Source organism: Hyperoodon ampullatus (assembly GCF_949752795.1).
Source record: "Hyperoodon ampullatus genome assembly, chromosome: 1".
NCBI classification, from domain to species: domain Eukaryota; kingdom Metazoa; phylum Chordata; class Mammalia; order Artiodactyla; family Ziphiidae; genus Hyperoodon; species Hyperoodon ampullatus.
Window position 1 is genome coordinate 31,738,753 of NC_136914.1, and position 17,897 is coordinate 31,756,649.

The 17,897-nt window shown below is 37.7% G+C and overlaps 1 protein-coding gene across 4 annotated transcripts in view; it reads right to left on the reverse strand.

The window, feature by feature from the left end:
* The window catches only part of RXFP1 (relaxin family peptide receptor 1), a gene marked incomplete at both ends in the record, with an annotated part of 100,959 nt that overhangs the window by 38,914 nt on the left and 44,148 nt on the right, over positions 1–17,897 (reverse strand). For 2 of the 4 annotated variants that reach the window (XM_079715727.1, XM_079715725.1), the window contains 3 exons: positions 612–683; positions 1,373–1,478; positions 5,293–5,391. In XM_079715727.1, coding sequence (XP_079571853.1) covers positions 612–683; positions 1,373–1,478; positions 5,293–5,391 — 277 coding nt within the window. Of the gene's footprint in view, positions 1–611; positions 684–1,372; positions 1,560–5,292; positions 5,392–17,897 lie in introns of all 4 variants that reach the window. The other 2 variants (XM_079715724.1, XM_079715726.1) reach the window with 2 other exon arrangements.

Consider the following 17,897-nt stretch of genomic DNA (forward strand, 5'->3'; position numbering starts at 1 on the left):
AGGTAGAGATTGAATTTGCTAACATATGGAAGAAAATTCTTCTCTACCTAATCTTTTTTATTTTTTAATATTTATTTATTTATTTGGCTGTGCCAGGTCTTAGTTGCAGCACAGGGGATCTTTGTTGCCACGTGCAGGATCTGTAGTTGCAGCATGTGGGATCTAATTCCCTGACCAGGGATCGAACCTGGGTCCCCTGCATTGGGAGCGTGGAGCCTTACCCACTGGACCAGCAGGGAAGTCCCTTCTCTATCTAATCTTGAGGGCAGCTCTGGTAAGGAGTCATTACATCTTTCTGTAAGATGGGCATTGAAATGCAGAGCGTAAAACCTCTTGAGTATCTTCACTTAGGGGGAGTGTGGTCGGAGGGTTCATAGCACACGTACTCTGGTTTCTTTGGGGATAGGTATCTGAGATTTTTCTAGGATAGCTTCTAGAATTACTCAGGAAAAAAAATGTTACCTGGTAGTCTCCAGCCAATGGCTAAATAATTCCCCAAAGAGGGATTAGACTTAAGCAGTGGTGCAGTGTTTGTCTCTGCAGAAGTGGGAAGAAACAGATATGCCAAAAATGTTAGTCAATTCAATACTAAGAATTAAAATTTTCCTTACAGCTTCTGAAGATCATGGTACTTCTTAAAGCCATCAGGAGGAAGTTTCCTTATTAAGTTCCACTTGAGTGACCTGAAATAAATGTAAATTTTGGTTCTTACTTAAAGGTTTTTTCTTTACTTTTAAAAACAATATGAATAATTATAAACTTTATTTACTTTAACACTAGCTTTCAGGAAACATTTTGCTTCATGATGTCACTCTTGTATTCATAATATCATTTAAAAATTTTTAAAGAGATTTTATTTGAGAGGTATTTTTATTTATTTATTTATTTTTTGCAGTACGCGGGCCTCTCACTGTTGTGGCCTCTCCCATTGCGGAGCACAGGCTCTGGACGTGCAGGCTCAGCGGCCATGGCTCACGGGCCCAGCCGCTCCGCAGCATGTGGGATCTTCCCGGACCTGGGCGCGAACCCGTGTCCCCTGCATCGGCAGGCGGACTCTCCACCACTGTGCCACCAGGGAAGCCCAGCACATACACTTGATTGCATCTTTTGTTTAGATAAAATGTGGTGATACTAAATACGTCATAAGATTGTTATGAGGGGCTAAATAAGTGAACATATAGAATAATTTAGAGTCAGATCTATCATATAATAAATGCAAATAAATATCAGCAATAATTATAATTGACCAAGGAACAATGATATCATCTTAAGTGACAAGGCATTATTAATAATGACAATTACACCTGAATTATGATACAATTTTACAGGGGCTGTTCTGGCTGTCAGGATGAAGCCATTCTTTTCTACTTACATTAAAGTCACATTTGAAGAAACTGATGGAACAGCTCGTAAATTGGTCTCATCACAATCAAGCTCTAAACCTCGGCAAAGACATTGCACGGGCACAGAACCGACCACTGAATAAAGAGGAAGCAGTAAGGAATGGGGATGATGAGGGACCAGGAACAGGAGGGTAATGAAAAGAAAGAAACAAAAAGCTATAAGAAAATCATATACAAAAATGTGTCATGTCTTACATAAGCAATTTATGCAAAGCTTTAAATTAAGGTTCCAAAGTTTTGCTTTTAACATTAAAATGATGCTAGAACTTGAAGATAAGGAAACATATACATTTACCAGCCCATGCATTAAAAAAAAAAAAAAAAAGTAGCAGCCTGCCCCTCTCCATTTGTTGAAAAATGAATGACGTCATCTGCTCTTTCTTATCCTTGGAGAGTAGCTACATCCCAGGGTGACAGGACAGGGTGTGATGGGTGTTAATGTCCATATTAAAGCTGCTGTTTAAGAATAAAGTATTAATAGTTTTAATGGAAGACGAAGCCCTTTTTAACTAGCAAGAAAGAGAACTCAACTCTGAACTATAGTGCCGGTAGATTTTTTTTTTTTTAATTCAGGAGTTCTTCAAAAGACTTCTTTTGGCTTATGTAGGGATGTAAGGATGCCTACAGCTTCACTTGAGGAAGTGAATATTTCTCATGCATAGCCATTCTGTTCTCACTGATGAGAGTTGGAAAGAGAGAGGAAATGGAATGTATGCCTTTGACTACCTTGTAGGGCTATAGCAGTAGTCCTAAAGATGTGACCTGATATTTCTAAAGTCTGTTAGAGACTTGCAGTGGTGTGTTCATATAGCTAAGCAACGAAATGGGATTATTATTCAGAGTAATAGACATCATCTGACTGCTGACTTGATGGGGAATGGACGATTCCTGGGAGCAATGAAGTGTGATCTTTTCTACGTTTACTTTGAAACTCTGCACTTGGATCAGAGGTTACAGCCTCGAACATCTACAGGGGCAGGCAAAGCGGGCAGAGACTGCACCCAGGAGTCCCAGTGGGACAGCTTCTCCAAACTGTTGTCCTATATTTCGACAGGAACATCTGTGGCCAAGTCAACCAACTTCCTCAAAGAAGCCAGAAAGGCAATGTTTTGTACTATATAATTACCTACTTAAAAATAATAATGCCTAACTTAAAACATTTTAAATCATCATAGGACAAACAAAACTTCTTGTGAGAACTGTCTGTTTGCAGACTTTTAATCTATAACCTTTACAGTAAAGCTTCTGAAGGGTAGAATGTCATCGTCATGGTAAAGAAGGCACGCTGAGGCAAAGCTGGGGGATGACAGTGATGCACACGGTTGGCTCCAGCCTTGGAAATAGTCAGGTGTCTCTTTGCTCAGCTATGAGGCCACAGGTGTTTTCCCTCTCCTCCCAAATAACTCTGCAGACTCCCTACAGGATCCTGAGAGCTCATGATCGATCGTAATTTAGGTTTTGTGTGTTCTGTAAACAGAGTCTGTGCCAAGAACTTTGAAACAGGTTTATGGTTGTAAGTGACCATTCTGGCGATGGAGCTCTGATAACTGATTCTCTCTCTCTATTCTCTGCTAATGTGAATGTTGTGGGGAAGGGATGCACAGGGTTAGGATGGAACATGAGGGTCCTGAGAGGGACAGTATGAGAGGTAAAAATGGAGGGCGGTGAAGTTGGCATTAACCCAGTGTGTCCTTTCTATTATGCAGACTGAATTCAGGTAATCCATATATGCTGATTACAAGGTTACCTGTGATAGGGAAAAATGACACCTAAATATCCAACCAGGAAAGAAGGATAAAACAAATTGTCACTTATAGAGTATTTTGAAAAGTTTATAATATGGAAATCTGATTATGCTAAAATGCTACCTGAAAATATGATAAAAATGGATTGCATAGAAAATTTCAACTATGTTAAAATAAAAAAAGATGAGTAATGCACCAGCAAGTTAATGCTGGTAGCTTCTGAGTGGTGAAATTATGGCTGAGTAAACAATTCTTTCCAAATCTCCATACTTTCCAAATTCTTGAAATTTTAACTTTATTAATATATTGGTTAGTGATGGATATGTTTTCCATGATTTTGTTCTTGAGAGGTGACTTTGTAAATGTGAATTCCTCACATTCTTTCATCCAGCCCAAAAGTATTATAAGCCATTTTCAGTTAAATTTCCAATAAATCCTTATTATAATCTGATTTAAATAAAGCAGTACAAAAAAATAATAAATCAGTACAATAGGAACCTTAATTTAAGTTTCACCCCTTAATTTTACATTACACCTCCTATTTCATTTTTACACTGCTTTTAAGCTTGAAAAAAGACATTGAATTATTAATTACATCCCTCCCCTATCTTTCTTGAAAACTTTTAAAAAATTATATATTTGTTCATTACTAAGAATTGATAAAACATTGTCTTTGTATTTTTTGAAACTTTTTTTTCGTGTAGCTGCATTCCTCTTATGTAAGTATACTTAGGACACATTTCTCCCAGAGTTCATCATCAGGCAAAAATTTATTTCTCTTGCTAACTTGATCTGTTTTCCCCCTTTGTTTATTTTTGCTTTACAGACCAGACTATGAAAAAGTTATGTAGCCCATTATTTTCCCTCTTTGACCTAATGTCTACAGAATTAAGAACTACGCAGTAACTTTTCTTAGTGAGGATTTCCTTATCTAATTTTTCTTCTCCATTCCTTTTCCCACTCACCATGGAATTTTTGTCTCTTATGTCATGTTAATGGGTTAAGTCTGTTCGTAGCCATATTTTTATTGTAAATTGCCTAACATCCTTTTGGGAATAATGTGAAATATAAAAAGATTAAATTAAAATTTAAGAAATGAAAAGAAAAAGATGTACAATAAAACAAGAAAATAAAAACTACATTTTGAGATCATATGGCTTAATCCATTAGTTTTTTGCCTTGTATTAGTAGTTAAATTATACCTGTTAACTTTTTCCTTTCCCAAAAGCTTTTAGCTCTTTAATGATAAAGCAATCTGATCTCCATATTTGACAAGAAGACAACATGAGGTTAAGACAGATTGCTGAGTGACCTGTGAGACTTACAGGAGGGATGTATACCCCCTTAAAGTGGGGATTGCTAGCAGTTTTTTTTAGTCTCTTTTGAGTAAGGAAGTCAAAAAAAATTTTAAAAAATTTAAAAAGCTGTACTTTACAATTTGTGGTAGAACATAAAGGGAAAAATACAGTGAAGTATCCTTTTCCCCAACCCCTGCTTTTTAACCAAGGTTTGAAAAGCTAGGATTAAAGTTACAACTTTAAGACACACATTTACATTTGAATAATTTATTAGAATAGACAACATTTATTTAAAAGGAATTATGTATATAGATCTTTCTGATCTTAAAAATTATCGTTTATCCTCAATGTTATACCCTCCTACAGACCCTTTCCAGGTTTTTTTTTAAGTTTTCGGTATGTGACTAAAAGTAGCCGATTATAATTAATAAGGCTTTTTTGGTGGCTGTAAGGTATGGCTTAGACTCCAGAAGCTTTCTCACTTACAAACGTTAAAATCCAAACAGCTTCTCTGCTCTTCTATTTTCAGTTTCCTTTATATCAGAGTTGCTTTTATATCAGAGTTTATAGTGATTGTGAAAAGGGGGCATGAAAAATAGCAACCCTGATGGACTGACATTAATTTTGTTCACAGCAATACTTGGTATGATTTATTACTGTTGCACTTATGATCCTTGAGTGATCTTAAAATAAAATCCTCAAATTAAGGCTGCGTGTCTACTAGAACATTATAATTTTGCAAATAGAAAACTATAAATTTTTAAAAATGTTGGATCCAACTTTTAAGAACATGGTGTCTTACTATGAACCTATAGACAAGGACCGTCAGTCCCTCTGATTACTTACAGCATTCAGATGTTTCTGCCACAAAAGGATACCAGGAAGTCATTTTGTAGTAATTGGCAAAGTATTTGTCAAGTTGCATAGACCATCCATTGTTGTCACCTAAAATAAAGATCACAGAGCAGAAAAGTTCAAGAACAGAAATATTCTGTTGTGCTGGGGAAAACAAGTCCTCTCTTTAAAATAATTTAATGACCTATATGAGAATAGAATCTTAAAAAAAGTGGATACAGGTATATGTATAACTGATTCACTTTGCTGTACAGCAGAAACTAACACAGCATTGTAAATCAACTCTACTCTGATAAAAATTAATTACAAAAATAATGAGTGATTGACAAACAGAGGAACGTCATCTGGGAGCTTGTCAGCAATGAGAATTTCTGGGCCCTTCACCTAGAGATCCTGATTTCATAGGCCTGAGATGGGTCCTGTAATCGCCATTTTTACCAGGCATTAGAGGTGATTCTTCAGCACATAGTGTTTGTTTGAACCACACTTCAACAAACAGAACTTAAAAAAAAATTTTTTTTTATTTTATATTGGAGTTTAGTAGATTAACAGTGTTGTGTTAATTTCAGGTGTACAGCAAAGTGATTCAGTTATACGTATCCATATATCTATTCTTTTTCAAATTCTAATTTGAAATTTACTACTTTTGGTTATTACAGAGTATTGAGCAGAGTTCCTCGTGCTCTACAGTTGGTCCTTGTTGGTTATCTATTTTAAATATAGCAGTAACAAACAGTACTTTAGATGTATTGAAACACAGCACACTGCTCTTAGCATCTTTATTATAAATCCCTCAATCTTCTTCAATCCTGTAAACTGACGTTGGAGATGGATGCATTAACATGGGAGATGGATGGCCATGATTGTTAAATAGAAAAAGAAAAAACATGACCAGCACAATCTCATTCTTTTTTTTTTTTTTAATGCACTGTGGTATCACGGATCATGTTGAGTGATTATCTTCTGAGTGCTTACATATTTTCTCTTCTATATTTTCTGATTTTGATATTAGACTCATCATTTTTTAAATAAAGTGAAACAAAAAATAGTAAAACTCTTCATTTGGGGGGAAAAATTTTTTTTTCTCCACAAGATTCCTCATGACCTTGCAGTTATTTTTGAACGAGACATGAGGCCAGTCAGGAGGTAGAATGGATGTGAATGGGGGTGCAGGAGCAGCTTCTCTTTATCATCTGCAGATGGTACCAGCCTTCATCCCACTGCAGGTTGGGGGTGGGTTTGAATGGGATCCTTTCCAGAGGTTCTAACATTTTTTCAGGATGCTGTTGGGACTCATAAACATATAAACAGGTGATAGAAATGATAAAAGTTTATCCTATTTCTTTAAGTTACTATTAAATCTGGCATCTGTTTTATAAGTTATTTCTGCCATGTATGTGTAATTCAAACCTGAGATCGAGTCTAGAGAGTACAATTTTGTTTAGTTGTGTGCATTTGGTGAAATTGACAACCATATCCATGGTTTTAACACTTATCAGAGGATTTCCAAATTATATTTCCAACTTGCACTTTATTTTGTGTAACATGGGATCAGTTCACTACAGGCATCTCAAACACAACATTCTCCAAAAGGAACACATTATCTGTCTCCATGTAAACTTGCTATTCCTCCTAAATTCTCTGGATTGGTGAATGGTCCCTACAATCTCTCAAACTGCTCAAAACAGAAAAGTTAAGTTTTTTGGAATATGCTCATATCTGATTAAATATAATTTGTACAATTTTCCTCCATCTCCATGTTATTTTCTTATTTTTTCATAGCTCATTAACTCTTCCATGAAGATTACATTTGGGGAAGGAAAGGTATTCTAACATAAGTGCTATGTATGCCTGTAAGAGTATACTTCCTATTAAAGTCCCACTAAAAACAAACTGGAAAGAAGATAGACTATTTAAACATTGTATTTATAGCAGTTTCCATCCTTTAGTATTACTTATTAGTTTTAAAACTTCTTTATTACAGAAGATTTCAAAATAAACACCAGTAGCAAAGTAGTATAATGATATCTCAAATATATTATTATATCTCAATGATATTATTATGATGTCTCAATGATATCATTATGATATCTCAGAGATGACTGATGGGCCTCAAGTTTACCAACTGCAGATGTCAGCCTGAGACTCCAGCTGAGTGCCAGTAACTGGGTGGACAAGAGAAGCACCCCAGAAACAGCAAATCTCAGCTTCTGAACACCCAGGAACCAGGTCAAGGTGCCTCTCTGATTGTAAAGAAGGTGGCACCTTAGGCAGAGTAAGAGGAGGAAGGGAAGGAAATCTGAAAGAATGGGCTTGTTCAGGCAAATAGAGACGGTAGCTTGTTGCGACTGTGGGATTTAGTGCATGTTTTCTTCCTCTGCATTCTATCTTCGGTTTAGAATGCTTTCTTGTTCTTCAGAAGCTGGTAACTTAGATCTATGTTGTCCAGACCCCAAGCAGCTCAGGTTCTTGTTATAGAAAAGCTTCTACCAAAGGGACTCACTCCTGCGAGACTGGAAGTTTGTGGACACCAGTCTTGTGGGTACCTAGTGGAGGTGGGGCAGTTATCGTGGCCAGTCTCAGGTTCCAGCTTCCTGGGTGAGGAGCTGATGAGCAGTAGTAATGGGGTAGATGCTTGCAACTATGGTGGTGTTTCCCTCACCCCTGACTCTTGCTTCTATTGTCTTTATAATGATTCTATAAACACATTCTTCTTTGTATGAAATCTCTTTTTTCTTAAGCAAAAAAAAAAAAAAAAAAAAAAAAAAATCTAGAGTGGTTTCTCTTTCTTCCTTCCAGAAGGGATTGCAGATAACAGAATCTCAAGGATGGTAAGGTTGGGCTGTTTATCTGACCTGGATGGTTTTGAAGATAACGGTAGTCCTGCCACCATTACAAAATGGTACTTTCATAGTCTATGGCACACAGCAACCCAAAAAAGTTGTTTCAATGATCACTCTTGGCTTCCTGTGATTATGAGCCTCCTCGAAGGATAGACTCTGGCAAAGTGGATGCTATGGTAACTCATCAGAATGAAAATGGGAAATGTCAAGGGCTGTGGAATGAGATGACTATGGAGATGGCCCTGGAGAGATTAAGGAAAGAAAATGACAAGCTCAGGGTATGATGTCATCAGTTCAAGAAAATTCAGAGAACCAGGGAGCGGCCATGACTACCCTAAGATAACCTTTTATCTCTTGGGACCTCAGAAGTCAGATAGAATCTGATCCAGTGGGTTGCTAAGGTTACAACATAAGCTGAATTCACATTTTGTCCTGCCTTTTAAGTGCACATTAGGACACTGATTTGGAAAGAGAGGGACCCTGCGAATTGTAATGGGACTTTTGAATGTGTTCAGTTGAATTTGCAAACCCTAAATCCTCATCCCACTGAGCCTTTCTGCCCAGCATAAATGGGTCCCTTCTCCTGTCTGACCAGGTTACTTTTTTGTTGGAGGCCTGCTAGTTACTTTACTTGACGAAAATAACTTGTCAACTCCCCTAGTAACTCTATTTCGTCATTATTGTGAACTCTACTTACAGATGGAAAAACGGATTCTGAGAACTTTAAGTGATTTGACTAAGAAACAGAATTATTAAAAATAACCAAAGAATTAAAATAATACCATTATTTTAATGTTTTCTTTTCTAGGTCCAAAGATGATTGAATCAGTTTATATTCCTCTTATAGAAATTCCAACTTTTATACAACATTGTCTTTAAATATTTAACTGTTACTATCTGTTACCTATTTATTGTTCTATTGCCTGTTTCATTTCCATTCTTGAGGCACTTACATCAGCATTGTGTGAATTATACAAAAAATTATTTAACAACCAGAAGTAGTTATTAACTGGAATTTAAGCCCATCATTATTATTATCCATGGATCAATGGAACTATTGTGAATCATTTGTAAAAAAAAAATTAAAAATAAATTAATTTTCATACTAATGTTATGAATTTTTATACATTTATAAACGTTACAGATGAAACACGTGGTAAGAGAAGTCTTTTGGCTCTGGGTATGTTGAGGCACTGATTACTTTTACAGACGAGTTTTTGTGTATCTACAGAGCGAGGGTGGAAATGTCTGAAGGACTCAACCCCGCAGGCTGCCAGGGCCTGGTTGGGGGAGGGGGAGAGGGCGCCCATGCTCACATTCGTGTCCTGACCCATCCTCCTGGACCTCAGAACACAGTGATGGGACTCAGGTGAGGTGCTGCATTGCAGGGCTGGGCCTGTATCCACAGGTGGTGTCTCACTGCTGCTGTGACATTCATGAGACAGAGTGGTTGGGTGACCGCCAGAAGACGTTGCTTTTCCTTCTCTCTTGTTCTTCAGCAGGCCCTGTATTTCACTGAGCTTTTCAACTGAACTGTTGCAATTTGCTGCATTCTTACCAGTAATAGGTGGTGCGGTGCTTAACATCTGTTCTAAAGGGGTTCATTATACCTGGTGTAGTTGCAACACTTTAGTCCAACAAATCCAAGTGATGTAGTTATTTATGCTACTTCTCTTCTCTCTTTCTTAATCTTATTCTTTTCTCTCCTTTTCTACCTCATTGTACCTCAACACACACACACACACACACACACACACACACACACAGAGTTGAAAAGAGAGGGAAAAGAGAAAGAGTGGTGATGGGGAATTTGAGAATGCAGAAGGAAACAGGACAAGACGGCTTATAGTTCTCCAAGTGAGAGCATATATTTTGCGGGGAGATCTCTTTTTAAATAGCAGCATCTTCAAACAAACAAGCTTCTTTGCAATTAGCATTTACCTTCTTTCCTGCCTTCCCAAAGCATTTTCTTCTTCCCACCCATTACTTCCTCTCACCAGAAAGCAGGGACACAGAACGTAGAAGATGTAGCCAAAATTGCAAAGTTGGAACGTTAGCATTTTTAAGGAAACAGCTTTTGGATTATGTGTTTCTATATTTTAAATCCCATATCCTTCACATTTCAAGGATGTTTGGGACAGTGAGCAGAATGGTTTTTCATACTTTACTTGTGATCCCACTGAAATTTGACTCTCTGATTTTTTTTGAGGTATCACAGGGTAGAGAGCACAGTACAAGAGGATATTGTGTTAGGGGATATGGTTGCTAGTATGTGTTGGTAGTGTTGCATGAACAGCATTAAGTATATATATTTACTAAAAATAGGTTTTTTTTAAACTAAAAACATGTAATGATGTTCTGAATAAGAATGAATGACATAGACCAAGAAAAACTGGTGTTGCATACTGCGTGAATAAGTATGTGCTAATTCAATGAATGAATGAACGAATGGGTCTCTGTCCTCAAAGACACTTCAGAGAAAACCCAGTCTCCCTGATATAATAAAATTTGGGAACTGGGGCACTTAACAAAAACACAGATTTCCAGGCTCCTCTACTGGAGACTCTGATTTATTTGGCCAGTATGGGGTCTGGGGGTCTATATATTCCATCAATGCCCTGGGGGAGTCTGACAACAAGTTTTGGAAGAACTGCATTATGGGATTTTCTCCGACTAGAGCACTTCTTATGTTGCAGTGGAGGACGGCTAGATTTAGCAAAAGAAGAATCCTGTCAATCAGAAGGATCAGATTTCTTTTCCTTAGTAAAGTTGCTGAAGATGAATGCAAGTGGTCCGTAATTTAAGGGCACTTTGCTCATATATCTTGTTACACTTATTATAATCTGCTTCATACTGTGCCTATTTACATATGTATTTTATCTCCTTATGAGAGTATAATAGGAATTAATCTTCTTAGCTTATGTATTTTTATTGCCTCAGTGACTTCTAAGGTCTTTTTAATATAGTTAAAACATGACTTTTACTAGCTCTCATAAAGTATATAAAATAATAAATCATTATTTCATTTGCACCTAGTATTTGTTATAATTTAGTTTTATGGAAAAGTGGGTTAGACACACCAATCTGAATTCTGGAGAATGCATCTCTCTCCTCCATGCTCTCACATTCCCTGGCACTGGCGCGGGGGGTGGATGTGTGGCGTGTCAAGGGTTGAGGTCTGGATGGGAATGGGAAAGGTCCAAGTTTCTTGAAGGCACTGCATAGTTGTGACGGTGCTATATTAGGCTTTCTTCAAATTGCTTCCCAGGATTCTTCTTGAGAAGAGAGTTCTGTGGTTAAATATGCTTGGGAAATGCTGAATCCTGTATCCTCACTTGGAATTAATAATGCAGGCTAGTACGATGAAAGGAGAAATCAGCCTTAAAGAAATAGCTTTAATTTTGTTTAACTCTTTTATATGCCATCTTTTAATACATGTTGGGAACTGTTTGCTTCTGCATTTGCACAAGAAGACTCACAGACTTAGAGAACGAACTTACGGTTACCAGGGGGGACGGGTGGAGGGGAGGGAGTTTGGGATTGACATGTATACACTACTATATTTAAAATGGGTAACCAACAAGGACCTACTGTACAGCACAGGGAACTCTACTCAATGTAATGCGGCAGCCTGGATGGGAGGGGAGTTTGGGGGAGAATGGATACATGTATATGTATGGCTGAGTTGCTTTATTGTGAAACTATCACAACATTGTTAATTGGCTATATTCCTATATAAAATAAAAAGTTAAAAAAAAGTCTAGATGAGTGATTTTCAAAGTGCAGATCTGGGACGAGTAGCATCAGCATCACTTGGGAACTTCACAGAAAAGCAAATTCTTTGGCTCCACTCCAGGAGCTTTCAATTAGAAACTCTGTAGATGGGATCCAGCATTTTGCATTTTAACAAGCCCTCCGGCTGATCTGATGCCTGCTAACGTTTGAATTAATCACTTTCAAGGGGTTCTGAATTTGGTAATAAAATTGTCTGCATTGGGAAGTGAATCATTTCAAAACTTTAACAGGTGTGCTACTCACCCACTGTGTTAAAATGCAGATTTCTGGGCCCCATTCTTACCTACTAGATCAATGTTTCTGGGGGTGGAGCTCAGGACTCTGCACCTCTCACCAGCTGGCTGTGCCAGAGCACGGTTCCCAAACAGTCCTGTAGGTTTGCAGGGGCCATTCCTGGGTTCTTTTCATGTTTGGATTTTGAGTATTGAAAGTCGAGGGACTCATGCCTCTGTCAGAGAGGAAGCCAGGACAAAGAAGAGTGCCATGATGCTGTGTGTTAAATGCTCTACACTTTCATGAAACTGAAGGCATAAATCCTATTGGCTACAATGTGGTTAATTATAAAGTGTGGATTTATGCCAAGCAGAGCATCCCTGATTGTCAGATATTTCAATTCTCAGCACCCATTCTTGGGACATAGTGGATCATCTTTTTCTCAGTAATTAATGATCCCCAGAGTAGAGGTGCCCTGGGCCATTAAAATAGACCTTGAGGTGTTGCGTGGTCAGACAGACCAATTCATCAGAGCAGTAGTGTGAGATCTCCTTGAATCTGAATGACAATAGCTGTTTGCTGATGGAATACATATGCCTCTTTCTGGGTACTTTTATTTTTTATTTTATTTTTAAAATTAATTTTTATTAGATGATAGTTGATTTACAATGTTGTGTTTCTGCTGTGCAGCAAAGTGATTCAGTTATACATATACATATATCCACTCTTTTTTAGATTCTTTTGCCATATAGGTCATTACAGAGTATTGAGTAGAGTTCCCTGTGCTATACAGTAGGTTCCGGTTGATTATCTATTTTATATATAGTAGTGTGTATGTGTCAATCCCAATCTCCCAACTTATCCCTCCTCGCCTTTCCCACTTGGTAACCATAAATTTGTTTTCTACATCTGTGACTCTATTTCTGAGTACCTTTAGAGGCAACTCTGAAGAAATTAAGGCTGTGACATTATCCTGGGGATTTTTAAAAAGAAATTGAAGCCACTACAGAAACTGCCTTTTGTGTCCTATCTCATAGGAAGCGTTCTGAGCTGAAAGTCTTTGTGGAGTTATCTCAAACATCATTGAAACATTGTTGGATAAACATAGATAAACATATTTGAAGTTAAAATGAGGTTTGTATTTATAGAAAAGCCAGGGGTTCAGCTACATGCATTTTTCCAACTCTATTTTGAGAATAATAAATAGAAAACCAGTCATTTTTGAACGTACAATGCATAGTTGTGTATCGATACACATATTTATGACTTGTGTCACTTTTCCTCCTGTCTTTTTAACCTTAAAAAAGACACACTACCAACTTTAATGGAATATTCTAAAATGAGAACAGGGAAGTTCTACATCAAACTGCCTGGCATTGCCATCATCCTGACAGCTGTGTAAAAGGAAATGAAGGGATATTTAGCGTTCCAGAATTTTAAATGCAGGCCCAATTAAAAATTAAAAGGATCTTTGAATACACTTCAAACATTCTTATAATCCTATTAAAAAGGTATGTATCATCACCATCATACCCATAAATAAATACTGTTTGTCTAAGTCTCATAGATTAGTGACAGGCAAATAATCGGGGTTATTAATAAAGTTTTCTTTCCCTTGAATTCCTTGCACTCTGCCCTTTTCCTATAGCAAGAGGCTAGAATTTTCCACTTTCATTGCCTTGGAAAAGGGATGACACAGATGTCTGCAGATAAAAAAGGAATTAAATTCTTAGTATTTGATTGTCAAAGGCCCAGGTTTGAGCACTGACAATAGATGTGGAAAAACAAATAAAGAAGAGCTGGGCTTTGTTGTTTCCAGACCAGACAAGAGACTTGGACCAGAAAGGGAGAGGGGAAAGGTCTGCCTGGGCTGAACCAGGGGGAAATCAGAAACTCCTCACCTTCATTATATTTGCAAAGACACTATTTACACATAAGGTCACATTCTGAGGTTCTGGGTGGACATACATTTTTAGCAGATTCTAACTTACTGCATCACCCAAAATGTATTAGAGGAAGCTTCCGTTTTCCCTGTGGATCAAAGGAATACAAATATGGAAACAGAGGGACCAATGTCTTCATCCTTTTCCTGTAGACAAGGCTGTTAAACTGCAGAGCAGGGTGATGTTCAGAGGCTGCCGAGGTCAGCATCTGAACTTGGGTTTCCAATGTGGAGTGATTCAACCTGCCTCCAACTGGGATGAGGATGGGTCAGCATGACTGTGATGGGGAGCCTTTTTCTGCACAGTCATTTGTTTATAATACAGAAGGAGTGCTAGCAAATTCTAATCTGGAAACTCAGAGTTCCTTTGAAATAAAAGTCTGGATGTAATCAATAAATTTCATAGCGTTTGAGAATTTGATGGTATTTTATTTTATTTTTTTAATACATATACATATATCACCATATCTCCTCCCTCTTGCATCTCCCTCCCACCCTACCTACCCCACCCCTCTAGGTGGTCACAAAGCACCGAGCTGATTTCCCTGTGCTATGCGGCTGCTTCCCACTAGCTATCTATTTTACATTTGGGAGTGTATATATGTCAATGTCATTATCTCACTTCGTCCCAGCTTACCCTTCCCCCTCCCTGTGCCCTCAAGTCCATTCTCTACGTCTGTGTCTTTATTCCTGTCCTGTCCCTAGGTTCTTCAGAACCTTTTTTTTTTTTTTTTTTACACTCCATATATATGTGTTAGCACACGGTATTTGTTTTTCACTTTCTGACTTACTTCACTCTGTATGACAGTCTCTAGATCCATCCACCTCACTACAAAATAACTCAATTTCATTTCTTTTTAAGGCTGAGTAATATTCCATTGTATATATTGCCACATCTTCTTTATCCATTCATCTGTCAGTGGACACCTAGGTTGCTTCCATGTCCTGGCTATTGTAAATAGAGCTGCAATGAACACTGTGGACATGACTCTTTTTGAATTATGGTTTTCTCAGGGTATATGCTCAGTAGTGGGATTCCTATGGTAGCTCTATTTTTAGTTTTTTAAGGAACCTCACCATGTTCTCCATGGTGGCTGTATCAATTCACATTCCGACCAGCAGTGCAAGAGGGTTCCCTTTTCTCCACACCCTCTCCAGCATTTATTGCTTGTAGACTTTTTGATGATGGCCATTCTAACTGATGTGAGGTGATACCTCATTGTAATTTTGATTTGCATTTCTCTAACGATTAGTGATGTTGAATATCCTTTTGTGTGTTTGTTGGCAATCTGTATGTCTTCTTTGGAGAAATGTCTATTTAGGTCTTCTGCCCATTTTTGGATTGGGTTGTTTGTTTTTTGGATATTGAGCTGCATGACCTACTTGTAAATTTTGGAGATTAATCCTTTGTCCATTGATGCGTGGGCAAATATTTTCTCCCATTCTGAGGGTTGTCTTTTCGTCTTGTTTATGGTTTCCTTTTCTGTGCAAAAGCTTTTAAGTTTCCTTAGGTCCCATTTGTTTATTTTTGTTTTTATTTCCATTTCTCTAGGAGGTGGGTCAAAAAGGATCTTGCTGTGATTTATGTCATAGAGTGTTCTTCCTATGTTTTCCTCTAAGAGTTTTATAGTGTCTGGCCTTAAATTTAGGTCTCTAGTCCATTTTGAGTTTATTTTTGTGTACAGTGTTAGGGAGCATTCTAATTCATTATTTTACATGTGGCTGTCCAGGTTTCCCAGCACCACTTATTGAAGAGCCTGTCTTTCCTCCACTGAATACTCTTGCCTCCTTTATCAAAGATAAGGTGACCATATGTGCGTGGGTTTATCTCTGGGCTTTCTATCATGTTCCATTGATCTATATTTCTGTTTTCGTGCCAGTACCATACTGTCTTGATTACTGTAGCTTTGTAGTATAGTCTGAAGTCAGGGAGTCTGATTCCTCCAGCTGCGTTTTTCTTTCTAAAGATTGCTTTGGCTATTCGGGATCTTTTGTGCTTCCATACACATTGTGAAATTTTTTGTTCTAGTTCTGTGAAAAATGCCATTGGTAGTTTGATAGAGATTGCATTGAATCTGTAGATTGCTTTGGGTAGTACAGTCATTTTCACAATGTTGATTCTTCTAATCCAAGAACATGGCATATCTCTCCATCTGTTTGTTTCATATTTAATTTTTTTCATCAGTGTGTTATAGTTTTCTGCATACAAGTCTTTTGTCTCCTTAGGTAGGTTTATTCCTAGGTATTTTATTCTTTTTGTTGCAATGGTAAATGGGAGTGTTTCCTTAATTCCTCTTTCAGATTTTCCATCATTAGTGTATAGGAATGCAAGAGATTTCTGTGCATTAATTTTGTATCCTGCTACTTTACCAAATTCATTGATTAGCTCTAGTGGTTTTCTGGTAGTGTCTTTAGGATTCTCTATGTATAGTATCATGTCATCTGCAAACAGTGGCAGCTTTAGTTCTTCTTTTCCAGTTTGGATTCCTGTTATTTCTTTTTCTTCTCTGATTGCTGTTGCTAAAACTTCCAAAACTATGTTGAATAATAGTGGTGAGAGTGTGCAAACTTGTCTTGCTCCTGATCTTAGTGGAAATGTTTTCAGTTTTTCACTATTGTTTTCAGTTTTTCACCATTGAGAATGATGTTGGCTGTGGGTTTGTCATATATGGCCTGTGTTGAGGTAAGTTCCCGCTATGCCTACTTTTTGGAGGATTTTTATCATAAATGGATGTTGAATTTTGTTGAAAGCTTTTTCTGCAACTACTAAGATGATCATATGGTTTTTCTCCTTCAATTTGTTAATACGGTTTATCACATTGATTGATTTGCATACACCAAAGAATCCTTGAATTCCTGGGATAAACCCCACTTGATCATGGTGTATGATCCTTTTCATGTGCTGCTGCATTCTGTTTGCTAGTATTTTGTTCAGGAGTTTTACATCTATGTTAATAAGTGATATTGGCCTGTAGTTTTCTTTCTTTGTGACATCTTCATCTGGTTTTGGTGTCAAGGTGATGGTGGCCTCGTAGAATGTGTTTGGGAGTGTTCCTCCCTGTGCTATATTTTGGAAGAGTTTGAGAAGGATAGGTGTTAGCTCTTCTCTAAATGTTTGACAGAATTCACCTCTGAAGGCACCTGATCCTGGGCTTTTGTTTGTTGGAAGATTTTTTTAAAAATAAATTTATTTATTTATTTATTTATTTTTGGCTGTGTTGGGTCTTCATTTCTGTGCGTGGGCTTTCTGTAGTTGTGGCAAGCGGGGGCCACTCTTCATTGCGGTGCACGGGCCTCTCACTGTCGCGGCCTCTCTTGTTGCAGAGCACAGGCTCCAGACGCGCAGGCTCAGTAGTTGTGGCTCACGGGCCCAGTTGCTCCGTGGCATGTGGGATCTTCCCATACCAGGGCTCAAACCCGTATCCCCTGCATTGTCAGGCAGATTCTCAACCACTGCGCCACCAGGGAAGCCCTGTTGGAAGATTTTTAATCACAGACTCAATTTCAGTGCTTGTGATTGGTCTGTTCATATTTTCTATTTCTTCCTGGTTTGGTCTCGTAAGGTTGTGCATTTCTAAGAATTTGTCCATTTCTTCCAGGTTGTCCATTTTATTGGCATACACTTGTTTGTAGTAATCTCTCACGATCCTTTGTATTTCTGCTGTGTCAGTTGTTACTACTCATTTTTCATTTCTAATTCTATTGAGTTGAGTCTTCTCCTTTTTTTTTTTTTGAGAAGTCTGGTTAATGGTTTATCAATTTTGTTTATTTTCTTAAAGAATCAACTTTTAGTTTTATTGATC